This window comes from Mirounga leonina, unplaced genomic scaffold, assembly GCF_011800145.1.
Source record: "Mirounga leonina isolate KUSES-001 unplaced genomic scaffold, KU_Mleo_1.0 Mir_53, whole genome shotgun sequence".
Lineage (NCBI taxonomy): Eukaryota > Metazoa > Chordata > Mammalia > Carnivora > Phocidae > Mirounga > Mirounga leonina.
Window position 1 is genome coordinate 63,049,505 of NW_023270807.1, and position 13,998 is coordinate 63,063,502.

Below are 13,998 nucleotides of genomic sequence, written 5' to 3' on the forward strand. Positions count from 1 at the left end.
CTTTTTAATTAAAAACAAATGGATAAAAATGGAAGATGTAAAATGTGGGAAGAGGAACAAGAGAGCTGCTGAGTATGCATCTGAAATCGCGGAGGGGGGCGGGGGGGAGAGGACACAGCCAAGGAGAGAACGCCCTACTCCTGAGGCCTCTCTGCTCTCACGGCTCCGCTCTCCCGGACTCTGGCTGCACCCCTGGGACACGGGACTGAAAGTCGGGAGTGGGAGAGACCAAACGCAAGGCTCCTTTCCTGTGGCTGGGTGGTGTCGACGTGTGCAAATGCAGTGAGCCACTCCCCACCGACGTAAGGTGCGTGTCTGTGGATCCCGCGGGCGCGCTCCGCCAGAACGCTCAGTCCCCGGCGCGCCCATCACTTCTCCACCTTCTTGGCTTTCTTCAGGATGTCGCATTTTTTCCTGTTGGGGCGGCGGCACCGCTCGTCGATGCTCGGGATACACTCGTAGTGCCACACCTCCTCCATCTTCTCCACCGGGTACACGGCCTCCACGTAATGCCGGATGAGCCTCAGGCGCGTGGGGTCCAGCTGCTTCTTGTTGCAGGCGCCCGAGTGGTTGTACTGCAGCCGCAGGTTCTCGGCGGTGAAGAGTTCCGGGAAGAGCCTGACCAGGAGCCGGGCGGCGAAGTTGCCCACCGACAGGCTCTGCTGCACGATCTCGCGCACCTCCTTGTCCGACAGCAGGTACGGCGAAGGCACCGGGAAGTCGGGCGAGGGAACCACCAGCTCGTCCAGGGGGATCTTGCAGAAGTCCTTGCTGCTTCTTTCGGGGGGCAGCGGGGGCCCCTCGAATTCCTCTCGGAACCTCTCGGGGTTGACCGCATAGCTCGTCAGGTCCCGGCACTCGGGGCCCGGCACGTGGACCTTGCGCTGCTGCTGGTAGGAGCGCCGCTGCTCCGTGTCGCGGCGCCGGCAGCGCTCGTCCAGCTTGCCCACGAACTCCAGCGTCCAGACGCGGTCGTTCTTGGCGCGCGGGTACAGCAGCTGCACGTAGTGGCGGATGAGCCTGATGCGGGACGGGTCCAGCTGCTTCTTGCCCAGGGAGCCGCTGCAGTTGTACTGCTTGCGCAGGTTGTCGGGCGTGAAGAGCTCGGGGAAGAGGTGCACCAGCAGGCGCGAGGCGAAGTTGCCGATGGACAGGCTGCTCTCGTAGATGCTGCGCAGCTGCTCCTTGCTCAGCAGGCAGTCGGCGCCCGGCACCTCGAAGTCGGGCTGCGGGATCTCCAGCTTGTCGAAGTCGATGGGCACCAGCCAGATCTTCTTGGAGCGCCGGCCCGGCCGCTCGCCCTCGAAGCTGTCTTCCACCTTGACCACGGAGACGTCGTCGGGCAGGCTGGAGGAGTCGTAGCAGTCGTCGCGCGCGGGCTCGCCCTCGCTGCCGCCGTCCAGCGCCAGGCCCTCGAGCTCGTCGTTGAGGCGCTGGGCGCACTGCTGCAGCCAGGCCTCCTCCTCCTGCATGTCGGGGAAGTAGATCTCCGTGTAGTTGCGGATGATCTGCAGCCGCTGCGGGTCCAGCCCCTGCTTGCCGCCGTCCCCGTAGCAGCTGTACTGCTCGCCCAGCTTCCGGTGGTCGAAGAGCTCGGGGAAGAGCCGGTGCAGGAGGAAGACGGCGAACTCGCCGGGGGACGACGCTTCGTCCAGGAACTCGGTGAGGTCCTGCGTGTCCACCACGTGGTCTGAGGCGATCGTGCTGCTCCGGTCCAGGGACAGGGCCTCCTCCTGGTCCTTGCTGTCCAGGAAGTGGCTGGCGTCCACCTGCTCGGCCTCGAAGAAGCCGGCCACCTGGCCGCCGGGCTGGCTGTCCTCCATCTCCCGCTGGGCCCAGAAGCGGCTGAAGAAGTCGTTCAGCTGGGGCAGACACTCGGCCTGCCACACGGCCGTGTCCTTCACCGAGGGGTAGTAGACCTCCACGTAGTTGCGGATGAGCTGCAGGTGCAGCGACTCCAGCTTCCGCTTGGCCGCGAAGCCGCACGCGCTGCAGCCGCGCGAGAAGTCCACGTCGCTGAAGAGCTCGGGGAAGAGCTGCACCAGCAGGCGGCAGGCCAGGTCGCCGCCCGACAGGCTCTGGTCCACGATCTGCTTGAGCTCCGCCGCCGTGAGCTGGTACTCGGGGGGCGGCTGGAACTTGGCCACCATCTCGGTGGGGCTCACCTGCTTCTTGATGCGGCTCACCTCCAGGGAGAGCAGGTCCACCTTGCTGTGCAGCTGCGACATGTTGGAAGAGAGCGTGTTGAGCATGTAGAACATCTTCTGGATCAGAAAGTAGATGTTGGGGTCGGCGTCGGTGGCGGCCGCGGCGCCGCCACAGTCCCGCTTCTGGGGCTCGTTCAGGAGCCGCAGCGGCGACGGGCTGTTGCTGGAGTTGGCCTTGTCGAAGAGCTCGTACGTGCTGAGCACGTCGCCGGCGGGAGGGTTCTTCTTCTCCATGATCTTGTGTGAGATGCCATACAGAGGCTTCTTGTAGGACGGCGTGCTCCCATCGTTGCAGGGCTCCTCCTCGCCGGGCCACGCCGAGCCCAGGCTCTTGCCCCTGCCGGCCTGCTCCCCGTTGCCCTGGCAGGGCGAGCTGTTCTCCCGGTTCCGCATGCCTGCTAGGAGGGCCTGGAAAACAAACAGTGTGTTAGGCTCCTCGCATTCACTACACTACACAGGGGCCGGAGACACACGGTGGTGCCAGGGTCCACCTCGGCAGTGTGTGAGGAGCCACTTCCCTCGCCCCGGAGTCACTCTGCCCGGCCGGGAACGCACAGCTGACCCAAACCCACATGCCCGCGCCACAACAGCTCCCTCTTCCTCCTCCCCGAGCGAGGCTCGGCCCGACCTTCGGGAAGGCTCCCCCGTCCTGCAGGACAACCACCCTGCCAGGGATGCGAGAGAGACCCCACGGCGGGAGGAGCCCCCGCGGTGGCCCTGCCCCGGGCACGGCAGGCACCTCACTGACCTGGGCCTCCGGCTGATCTCAGACGGGGATCGGGAGTCCTGCCCACAGCAGCTCGGGAAGACAGCAGCGTGTCTGCCAGTCTGCAGCCTCGAGGAGACCAGGCAGCTCCTGAGGCGCACGGTGGTGAGCACAGAAGAACGGGGGTCTGCTGCACCCCTACCGCTGCCCAGAGTGACCTCTTATCTCAGACTAGAAAAGGGCCGGCCCAGAACGTCCCAGAGCCCGTGCAACTGTGGACTGCATGAGGTATGGGGGCCCCAGGTTTCTCAAAGAGCTGCAGGAGACAATTGCGCCCCAGTGTCTGAAGGCGGCCACTGGATGTAATGTATTCCTGCCTCTCCTATGCATCTACAAGGGTAATGCCATGCACACTCAGCCCTGCTCAACAAAGGACAGGGAGGGAATTGAACTCTATCAAACTCATTTCAGGGACTATCTCCTCAGCTCACCCAAGGATGGCACACACACTCTGCAAGTCCACTCTGCTGGACTCGCACGGCAAGCTCAAGATCCCCTTTAAAGACCCCAAAGCTTGAGTCCCAGCACCACCACTGGATAGCAATCAACCTTGGCCATCTGAGAACCCAGAGTTCTTGTTGCTTTCACCAGTGGTTTCCCCTGTTGCCAGGCCCTGAACATTTCAAGAGGCTTATTTATGTACATATGGCCAAGTGATTTTCAACACAGGCTCAAAGGCAATTCAATGAAGATCATCTTTTCCACAAATGATGCTGGAACAACTGGATATAGATACGCAAAACCAAACAACAAAAATTTCCATCCTATGTGTACCACATAAAGAAATTAACTCAACATGGATTGTGGACATAAATATAAAACCTAACTTAAAATTCTAACACTTCTAGAGGCGCCTGGGTGGCTCAGTCGTTAAGTGTCTGCCTTCGGCTCAGGTCATGATCCCAGGGTCGTGGGATCGAGCCCCGCATCGGGCTCCCTGCTCAGCGGGGAGCCTGCTTCTCCCTCTCCCACTCCCCCTGCTTGTGTTCCTGCTCTCACTGTCTCTCTCTGTCAAATAAATAAAATCTTAAAAAAAAAAACTGTAAAATTCTAACACTTCTAGAAGAAAACATAAGAGAAATCCCTTATGACCTTGGTTTAGGCAAGTATTTCTTAAGATATGACACCACAAGCATAATCCATAAGAGAAAAAAATAGATAGGGGTGCCAGGGTGGCTTAGTCGGTTAAGTAACGTCTGCCTTCAGCTCAGGTCATGATCCCAGGATCCTGGGATCGAGCCCCACATCGGGCTCCCTGCTCAGCGCGAAGTCTGCTTCTCCTCCCTCTGCTTGTGCTCTCTCTCTCTCTCCCTCTCTCTCGCTCTCTGTCTAAATAAATAAATAAATAAATAAATAAAGATGCTTATTAATAACCTACAAATTAAAGCCCACTGAGAGATACCTCATCATCCCTACCAGAATGGGTACAAACACAAAGACAATATCCAGTGTTGGAGATGTGAAGGCCATCGAAACTCTCACACATTGCTGGTGGGGATATAAAATGGTGTAACTACTTTGGAAAACAGCTGGTAGTTTTGTTTTGTTTTTTTAAATTTTATTTGTTTATTTGACATAGTGAGAGACAGCACAAGCAGGAAGAGCAGCAGAGGGAGAAGCAGGCTCCCTGCTGAGCAAGGAGTCCGATGCGGGACTCGATCCCAGGACCCTGGGATTATGACCTGAGCCGAAGGCAGATGCTTAACCGATGGAGCCACCCAGGCATCCCACAGCTGGTAGTTTCTTAAAAAGTTAAATATACACAGACCATATGATCCTGGTATTCCATTCCTGGATATTTATTTACCAAGCAAATGGAAAGCACATGATCATCCAAAGACTTATACACAAATGCTCATGGTAGCCCCATCTGTAACTAGCCAAAGGTGGAAACAACCCAAAATGTTATCAGCAAGTATACTGTCTTATATGCATATAATGGAATACTACTCAGCAATAGAACTGATACACACAGTACTCACGAGGAGTCTAAAAATAATTATGCTAAAAGAAGCCAGACAAACAAAAAAGAGGCCATACTGTAGGATTCCATTCATATAAAATACAAACTTATCGATAGTGGGGTTACCTGGTGGTGGAGGAAGGACACAAAGGGGCACATGGAAACTTTATGGTACTTGGTGACTCATGTTTATTATATATATATATATTTTTAAAGATTTTATTTATTTATTTATTTGACAGAGAGAGCGACAGCAAGAGAGGGAACACAAGCAGGGGGAGTAGGAAAGGGAGAAGCAGGCTTCCTGCAGAGCAGGGAGCCCGATGCGGGGCTCGATTCCAGGACCCCGGGATCATGACCTGAGCCGAAGGCAGACACCCAACGAGTGAGCCACCCAGGCGCCCCATGTTTATTATCTTGATCGTGGTGATGGCCTCACTGATATATACAGACGTCAGAACTTATGAAATGCTATACTTTAAATACTGTGCCATTCATTGTATTTCAGTCCCAACTTCATAAAGCTGGTTTTGACAAATGTTAAACTTGACCCAGACTTATTGGAATATATTTTTGAGGGTTTAATTAAGCAGAAGAGCTAATTGGTGAGCACTGGTGGGTGTCAGGGGAATGAACACACGGGGCTGAAGCACAATTTGCTTTTACTGACAGGTGTGCACCGTGGGCAACTGCAGAATTGGTAAGAACAAAGGGCATCCTTTGGATGCTTCCACACCCGGGGAAAGTATGGCTGGTGTAAGGTGGCCAAGGACAGTGCTTCTGAAACTCTAATATACATATGAATCACCTGGGATCTTGTTAGAATGCAGATTCTGGTCCCTGAGCCTGCATTTCTTTTCTTTTTTTTTTAAGTTTATTTTTTTTTTAGTAATCTCAACAACCAATGTGGGGCTCAAACTCATGACCCTGAGATCAAGAGTTGCATGCTCTTCTGACTGAGCCAGCCTGGTGCCCCTGAGCGTGCCTTTCTAACAAGCTCCCAGGTGCTGTGGGTCCTCTCTGAGTGGCCAATGCCTGGAAGACTGTGTCTGCTCTCAGTTTGCCTCATCCAGGCAGGTTCAGTGTCACCTGTAAGTCTTCAGATAACTAATGCCAGCACAAAACAGTATGACGTGTTTTTCTCTTGTAGCCTAAAAAGGGTAGGGAGAAAAGACAAGCTCAAGAAGCTAGATTTTTAATGGCAGGTGAGTAATACGTACGTCCAGGTGAAAACAGAGCATGAGGCCACATAAACATGTAAGACTTTGATCTTTCTCAACCACCCACATGTTATATTTCATTTCATATTTTAAATTAATGAATTACTTCCTGGGCCCTCTCTTTTAGATAATGGAATAATATGACTCACATAGAGAGAGGTTAATTTTTCTCCTGCCTCCCTGTTGATAACAACCACGCTAAAGAAAAACTTTATTCTGTAAGAACCTGAAGATAAAGGAATTCTTAGAAGTGTTTTAATGATCCCATGGAGCTGGCCAATACTTTCCTCAGGGTTTGTCTGTATAAGCTGATGACGATTCAGAGGCACCTGGCCCTCCTCCTACGCACCCCATGCTTCTCAAGGACAGAGGACCAGGGGCCTGCTGGCGTGGGAGAAGCCTACCATGAATGGCCTGCCACCTGACCCTCCGCCTCCTGGGGTCTCCTCACCCAGCTGCCTGCAGCCTCATTGCATCCTCATCACACTGTATGACTGTTCCCATGATGGGAACAGGTCATTCCTGAGTCTACCCCCACCCAGTACCTTGCACAGTGCCTGGGATACAGAATTGTCAATGAATGTGTGTCAACCAGACGCAAGGATGGTTAAAGCAGGGCAAGGTGTTCTGCCATTCTCAAATCTATACTTCAGAAAAAGGAGCCATCTGGAAAGGCCACTAGTTTTATGAATAACATGTCTGTAGAGAGGTATAAAAGCGTGGATAAGATCTCAGCTCAGGCTGTCTTCTGTGACCTTGGCCAAATCAAATGATTTTTCATGCCTCGGCTTCTAGAAACTCAGGGATAAATAATGGTAGGTCTCACAGGGTAGTTATGAAGACTTAATGAGATAATGTGCAGAAAGCACTGAGCCCTGTCTGAATCATAGTAAGTGCTTAATAAATATTCACTGTTAGAATATAATTATTATTGGGGCGCCTGGGTGGCTCAGTCGTTAAGCGTCTGCCTTCGGCTCAGGTCATGATCCCAGGGTCCTGGGATCGAGCCCCGCATCGGGCTCCCTGCTCGGCGGGAAGCCTGCTTCTCCCTCTCCCACTCCCCCTGCTTGTGTTCCCTCTCTTGCTGTGTCTCTCTCTGTCAAATAAATAAAAATCTTAAAAAAAAAAAATTAAGAGAATTATATTATTATTAAGCAATGCTATTCCCAAGCCAGAGCAGAGGTACTACAAGAGGGCCTTTTATTAAACTAGTTGTAAAGATTACTCTCAGCCAGTAAACAAGAGGACTTCCCTGCAATGCACCAGGGCAAGTCACTCAGAAGGCACTTCTTAGAGGTCTGTTTGCCCTGAAGGCTGGGAGTAGGGGAGGACTACCAGACAACTGAGCTGAAGGTGGGGTTTTAAGTTCTTTACAGTTCTTTTGTTCTGCTATCTGGCAGAAAGCAGAGGATTATGAAGGGAGGGAGGCAGGGAGGACTACACACACACACACACACACATCAGAAACTTGGAGAAAGGAAGGGATGGAGATGAAAATCTTTACCCCAACATGGTATGTTTGGAACTATGGATCATGACCCATTAGTAAATGATGAAGCTGATTTGGTGGGTCATAAGCAGCATAAGAAGAAAGAAGGAAAGGCAGAAGAAGGAAAAAAAGGCAGGGAGGAGGGAAAACGAGAGAATATAAAATATCAGGGTGCACTGCATATGGTATGTAAATTTGGGAAAGTTTTGTTTCTCTTTGTCTGCATACAAATCCATATGTGAGCTGTAGTTCACCATCAGGTGGATTTATAACTGTGGGTCACTGTTGAAAAGCACTGCCCTAGGGAGCACCTAGGTGGCTCAGTCGATTAAGCTTCTGCCTTTGGCTCTGGTCATGATCCCAGGATCCTGGGATCGAGCCCCATATCGGGCTCTCTGCTCAGCGGGGAGTCTGCTTCTCCCTCTCCCTCTGCCCTCCCCCAACTCATGCTTGCTGTCTCTTAGTCTGTCAAATAAATAAATAAAATCTTTTTTTTTTTTAATTTATTTATTTGAGACAGAGAGAGCACAAGCAGGGGAATGGGCAGAGGGAGAAGCAGGCTCCCCGCTGAGCAGGGAGCCCGATGCGGGGCTCGATCCCAGGACCCTGGGATCATGACCTGAGCCGAAGGCAGCCGCTTAACCGACTGAGCCACCCAGGTGCCCCAATAAATAAAATCTTTTAAAAAAGAAAAAAAGAAAAACACTGCCCTAATAAATTCAAAGTGCCTTATTTGCTAATTTCTGTAGGCTGTAAATTAAAATTTAGCAACTCATTCACCATTAAGTTCAATTACACCAAAATAATTTTGCAAGTTCTGTGGGGATCATGAGATTACCATGATTCCATGGTATTACCATATTACCAATATAGAGGAATTTGAGTTTCTAATGGCAATCATTAAAAAAAAAAATCATAAATACATTAGGAGTCTTTTTAGAACAAGGGTCTTTGCTTTACAAGTGATTCCACATCATAAAGTAAGATTCTGTGCAGAGGTCACCAGAAACTCACATGCAATGCAGCAAAAGTACTGCATTCTGGAGAGAGGTCTGCCCTAGTTAATACCCAGTATAGAGAGTAAATCCAGGAAACATGTTCTGGGTGAATTGTCTGATACCAGTAACAAAGAGAAGTCATTGCACTCCTACAGCAGGCAGAAGGCCAAGGTCTATGAGAACTGGAAATCCCCTCTATAACTCACTGTTCAGGATCATTAATAAAAATATTTCAGTTTCTACTAAGCATGTTAGAAACACTGCCACCAAACAGAAACATTTTGGCTAACTTGCTGGAATAAAAAATTAAGTTAGCGTCCCAGTAGAGGGCAACATTCCTCACTCCCAGAGGCCTTAGATACACAATTCAACACACAACACAACACGTGCACCAAAGAGCAGGTTCTTAGACAGCCCCACACTGGTGTCCTGTCAACTCGGCGCCCCAGTGAACTGCACCAACTCTGGCAAGGTGACAACCGGCTGGCTGCGCTTGCTGCTGCTGATAGAATCTCTGCTCAGCTGTCTAGGAGTATCACGAAATCTTTAAATCTGTGCTCCTTGGCCCCGGGTGCCTGGCTGACACCACCGCCAGTGCTCCGAGGCTCATCTTCCGGCCACACGGGAACCGGGAACGCTGCCGTGGGGCTCAGGACGGCGGTGCCAGCCTCCTTCCCGGGCTCAGCGGGCACCTCCTTCTCCGGCGGGCTCCCTCAGGCTCCAGAGGGAACGCCCACCTCTCTCGCTGGGCAATGTGGACACAGAGAGGTTGACGCAGGGCTACCAGTCAGGGCAAGGAGACCACTTAGGGGAGATGCCCCGGGTCCGTGCCCAGCGACATCCCAGGGACTGGGCCACCACGGGGATGCTTCAAGCCTTAAACATCTTCCTCGCGACTCCAAATCCCAGCAGTGGCTGAATGCAGTTCGACAAATGATGAGTGGCTAAATGGTGCCCAGAGAAGCAGCAAACTGGAACACCAAGAAAGCAGCATGCCTTCCAGAGAGTAGACAGTGGACAGTTAAGGTGGCATCGAGGGCAGACCCTGTGAGTCGGCTCTGGGGGGGCTGGCACGCCTCTGCCTCCTGCTCCCACATCAATAATCAAGGCAGACGCGGTGCTTACCTTCTCCCTCAACAGAATGGTTCTCTCCATCATCACCATCACCAAATGACCAGATAACCGGTAGCAGTAAGGTCTGCAAGGGCTCTCTACCACACAGAGTCAGTAAACAAACTGTACGGAACGCCTCACAGCTGGCAGGCTCTGGGCAAGGCTCTGGGGACCCAGGGAAGGAGCTAGACAGTCTCTGACCTCATGGCTTTCACCCTGTGGGTCATCCTTACACTGTTAATGGATGAAGAAACTGCTGTGATGCCTGAAGAAGTAAGAATCTGGGAGATAAAGCAATCACAGTGGAGAAGAGAGAAGCCAGAAGAGATGGAGAACTGTCAGGGCAGGAGAGCTTCACAGACTCCTCTCCACATCTTACAAACACCCCCTGCAGCCCTCAGGGCCACCAGCACGGTGTTTAACTGCAGTCTCAAATCGAGCAGGCTCGGGAGCACTAACTTCTCCGAGCCTCGTTAAAATGGGAATTGCACACGACCTATTCTGCTATGGTTGTCACGGAAATTATTGTGACTCTCCAGCTGGTACCAGAGCCACTGCCACCGAGGAGGTATTCACTATGTTTGCACTGAGTGAGTGAGATGACATTTCCATCCTCCAACTGGAAAAACAAAACACGGTGACACTTTAGAATTAAAAACAAACAAAGACACGAAAAACCCCAGGAGAACAAAGCTAACTCCTGCCTGGCATACAGCTCTTGAGTATCGCCCCCACTTCCATGAACAAAAAGATGATTACCAATAAAAATTTTGGCTACTCACCTCCCACATCTGCTGTATTTGGCTATGAAGCCTTTTCCCGTGGAGGTGCCAAGTAAGTCTTTACACAGCCTTTTGTTAGGTTTTTTGAGGGAGGTTTTATGTGTGTTCTAAATATTGTACTAAACGACACTATGAACGAGTCGTCAGCACTGACAGGAGTTGGAATATGACGTACCTTTGACATCAGGGCCACCACTCGGATCCCACCCCCCACCCTTCATCCTCCTCCCCGTTCCTTGGGCTTGGGGGAGAAGCTGAAAGGTGGTCTCTGTTCTGACTTGGATGGTGTTCAGAATCAAGGGCGCTCAACCTGGGGTATCCTAAAGGGTGCCAGATGGTCTCCCTTGGCAATTCCATGCCATTTTCGTTGTGATGAATGTGGAGGCAGGTGAATGCTGACCACAAGAGGTGGGAACTGGAGATGGGGATTGCGAGGCAGTTCTGAGGGCTGACACGGGGCAGGCCCTGTGCCGGGCTCCCTCACACACAAGAAACCAATGAGATGAGCAGAATTCTCTCTCATCACCACGGGGGAACTTGAGAGTCTGGGAGGTCAGATAATCGGCCAAAGGCCCCATGGTGAACTCTCCGCATCTGACTCCCAGGTTAACTATTTACTATTCCTCCGGGCTGGATCAGAGAAGGTGGGGCTCGCCTCCCCAGATGCAGGGCGTGAGTGATCCCAGTCCACTCCTGATACTTTGCACCAGGAACAAGGCTGCCCACTGGCATCCTGGTGCTCCAACTTCCATGCCGGAATTGACTCATCTGTCTGGTAGAGCTATTGATTCTCTCATCACTGGTTTGTCATTTGGATTAAATAAGGAATGGTGCCATTTGTCAAGCAGGCACTCAGTCACTGTTCATGAACTTCCTTTCCACTTTTTTGGATGATCACTTGTTTCGGCCTCCTGGATCCTCTTGTCTCACTCTGGCAAAAAAGCTGCATATGTTCCCCCGCCCCAACCACCACCCCTGCCGCCTTATCTGTAAGAAGGATCAGAGAAAACTCAGGGGGAGAAGGATAAAGGACTATTCACTGTGAATTAAGACTAGTGCCATTTTGAAAAATCAACATATACTATAATTTCATAAAACTGATGGATTGTTCTAAAATCCCCAGGGTACTTCGAGGCTGTTGATTTACTGACACATCAACTTACAGAGACTTTTAAAAGGAAATACTGCCTTGAATTCAAATGACACCTTTTTACAAGGAGCTCAAGAATTTGAAAAGGTTCATACTTCCATATATTCTTTTTAAAGAACAGGAAGGGGTGCATGGATATCAACCTCATTTTATATACAGTAAGGAGAATAAACAAAACTAGTAAAACACCCAAAACAAAATCCAGGACTTAACCTGTCTTCTCCAGTCTAAAATCTAACAGGTTAGAACTGCCTGCTGTCTCCACTCTATTGAAAAGTAAACATACCTGCCCAGTTAGAATATGTAAGTTGGACAAGTGATGTCAGAAATATTCAAATACATTTTGGTGTCAGAATTCCAGGATGATGCCTGAGGTCCCAGCTGAAGCTTGCTGCCTCACCAAACTGGGAGGCATCCGAAACCTTCACACATTGTTCATGGGATGCTCAGGGAAATCCCTCCACCTCGAACCTCAATGGAGTTCCAGCCCAAGGCCAGGTTTTATTCTGACTTGCTTCATATACTGAAGGATTCAACGAAAACACAAATCATAAGAACCTTCTCCTTCCCTCTCTGCCCCCAAGAATGTGAAGACATTCCCTTCTCTGGGATGCCATTCCAACAAAATTGTATGGAATGAAAGGATAAAGTGACTCCATTTGCATAAGGTGACAAGGGGACCACCTCAGACTGTCCACAAAGGCCACAACCCAGGCAGACGTGGTCAGAGTTCCTTCCTGATGGGCTTGCTGTTCCTTACTGTGGGGAACTCTTTATAAAAACCACCACAAGAGCTGCCCCATCCTTGTGTGAAAGCCTCTCTGCAATGTGAGTTTGTTGCTCCTACCGTCAGGGGTGGAGCCTGTTCTTACGGGCCTTGTGGGCAGACTGGCCCATGTCACCTGCTTTGACCAGAGGGACGCCAGCTAACGAGGTGACGCAAGCAGACGTGATGAAAAGCATCTGTGCCCCAGAGCTTAGCCTCTCGTGCTCTTAGAACGCTTCCATGTTACGTGAACAGGCCTGGACTAGCCTCCCGGGGGCGAGGACACGCAGGACGGGAAGCTGCAGCCGAGCCCCCAGAAACGGGAGGGAGGCCATTCCAGACCACCTAGCCACATCAGGAACTACCAGCTGACCCATAGAACGGCAAACAAATATAATGGCGGCCATTTTAAGCTGCTAAGATCCGGGATGGTTTGTCCCACAGCAAAAGTGAACCAATACACTGGATTTTGTGTCCCATTTCTGGAACTTTGGCTTTAGTTGCACACTTGAACGAGTCTACAGAATGGATCCGAGGTAGAAATGTAATGTGACACACAAGAAAACGTTTTCAGGAGTTCCATTAGGAACTTAACGGTGCTTCTCAAGCTTCTCGACGCTTGTAGGGTAACCTCTAGGCATCTAACCCACAGGAACACTCACAGAGGGCACTAGGTTTACGTACATGGATGGTCCCTGCAGCACTAAACATGTTAGTGGAAAACATCTATCTAGCGATCATTAGGGGAAAGCATAATAAATTATGGTGTAAAATAAAACCTAAGAAAAAATGGTTACATGATTTTCAAACAAGCTCTTCGACTAACCACCTTAGAGCTTGTATTCGCCCAGCATGGATCTCACTCAGCAGTGAGGAAGTCTGAGATTTCGTCTGCAATCATTTCTCACTGCACTGGAGCCTGCTAGCCACACCTGATACTCTCCCCAGGGTCACAGGGCGTGCAGCAAGCGGCCGGGGTGGGCAGCCAGAGCCCCCAGAGCCAAGGGCAGGATATCTGTAATTAACCCTTTATTTAAAATGCTCATATATGGGCGCCTGGGTGGCTCAGTTGGTTAAGTGACTGCCTTCGGCTCAGGTCATGATCCTGGAGTCCCTGCATCGAGTCCCGCATTGGGCTCCCTGCTCGGCAGGGAGTCTGCTTTGTCCTCTGACCCTATCCCCTCTCATGTGTTCTCTCTCTCTTTCTCTCTCTCTCAAATAAGTAAATAAAAAATCTTTAAAAAAAAAAAAAAGCTCATATAGGGCACCTGGGTGGCTCAGTCGTTAAGCGTCTGCCTTCAGCTCAGGTCATGATCTCGGGGTCCTGGGATCGAGCCCCACATTGGGCTCCTTGCTCAGCGGGGAGTCTGCTTCTCCCTCTGCCACTCACCCTGCTCGTGTTCTCTTTCTCTCAAATAAAAAAAAAAAAATGCTCATATAGTTATAAAAAATTTCAACTTTTTTCCTAGGTGGGCATTATTGATGTATTGTTGGAATATTACTCATGATGGTCAGTAAGTGGAAACAACCCAAATGTCTATTAA

At 50.9% G+C, this 13,998-nt stretch overlaps 1 protein-coding gene across 2 annotated transcripts in view; it reads right to left on the reverse strand.

The window, feature by feature from the left end:
* Nucleotides 1-227: 227 nt before the first annotated feature.
* The window catches only part of BEND3 (BEN domain containing 3), a 109,498-nt gene continuing 95,727 nt past the window's right edge, over nucleotides 228-13,998 (reverse strand). For both annotated transcript variants that reach the window (XM_034991726.1, XM_034991727.1), the window contains one exon: nucleotides 228-2,615. In XM_034991726.1, coding sequence (XP_034847617.1) covers nucleotides 369-2,615 — 2,247 coding nt within the window. In that variant the 3' untranslated portion in view covers nucleotides 228-368. The remainder of the gene's footprint in view (nucleotides 2,616-13,998) is intronic.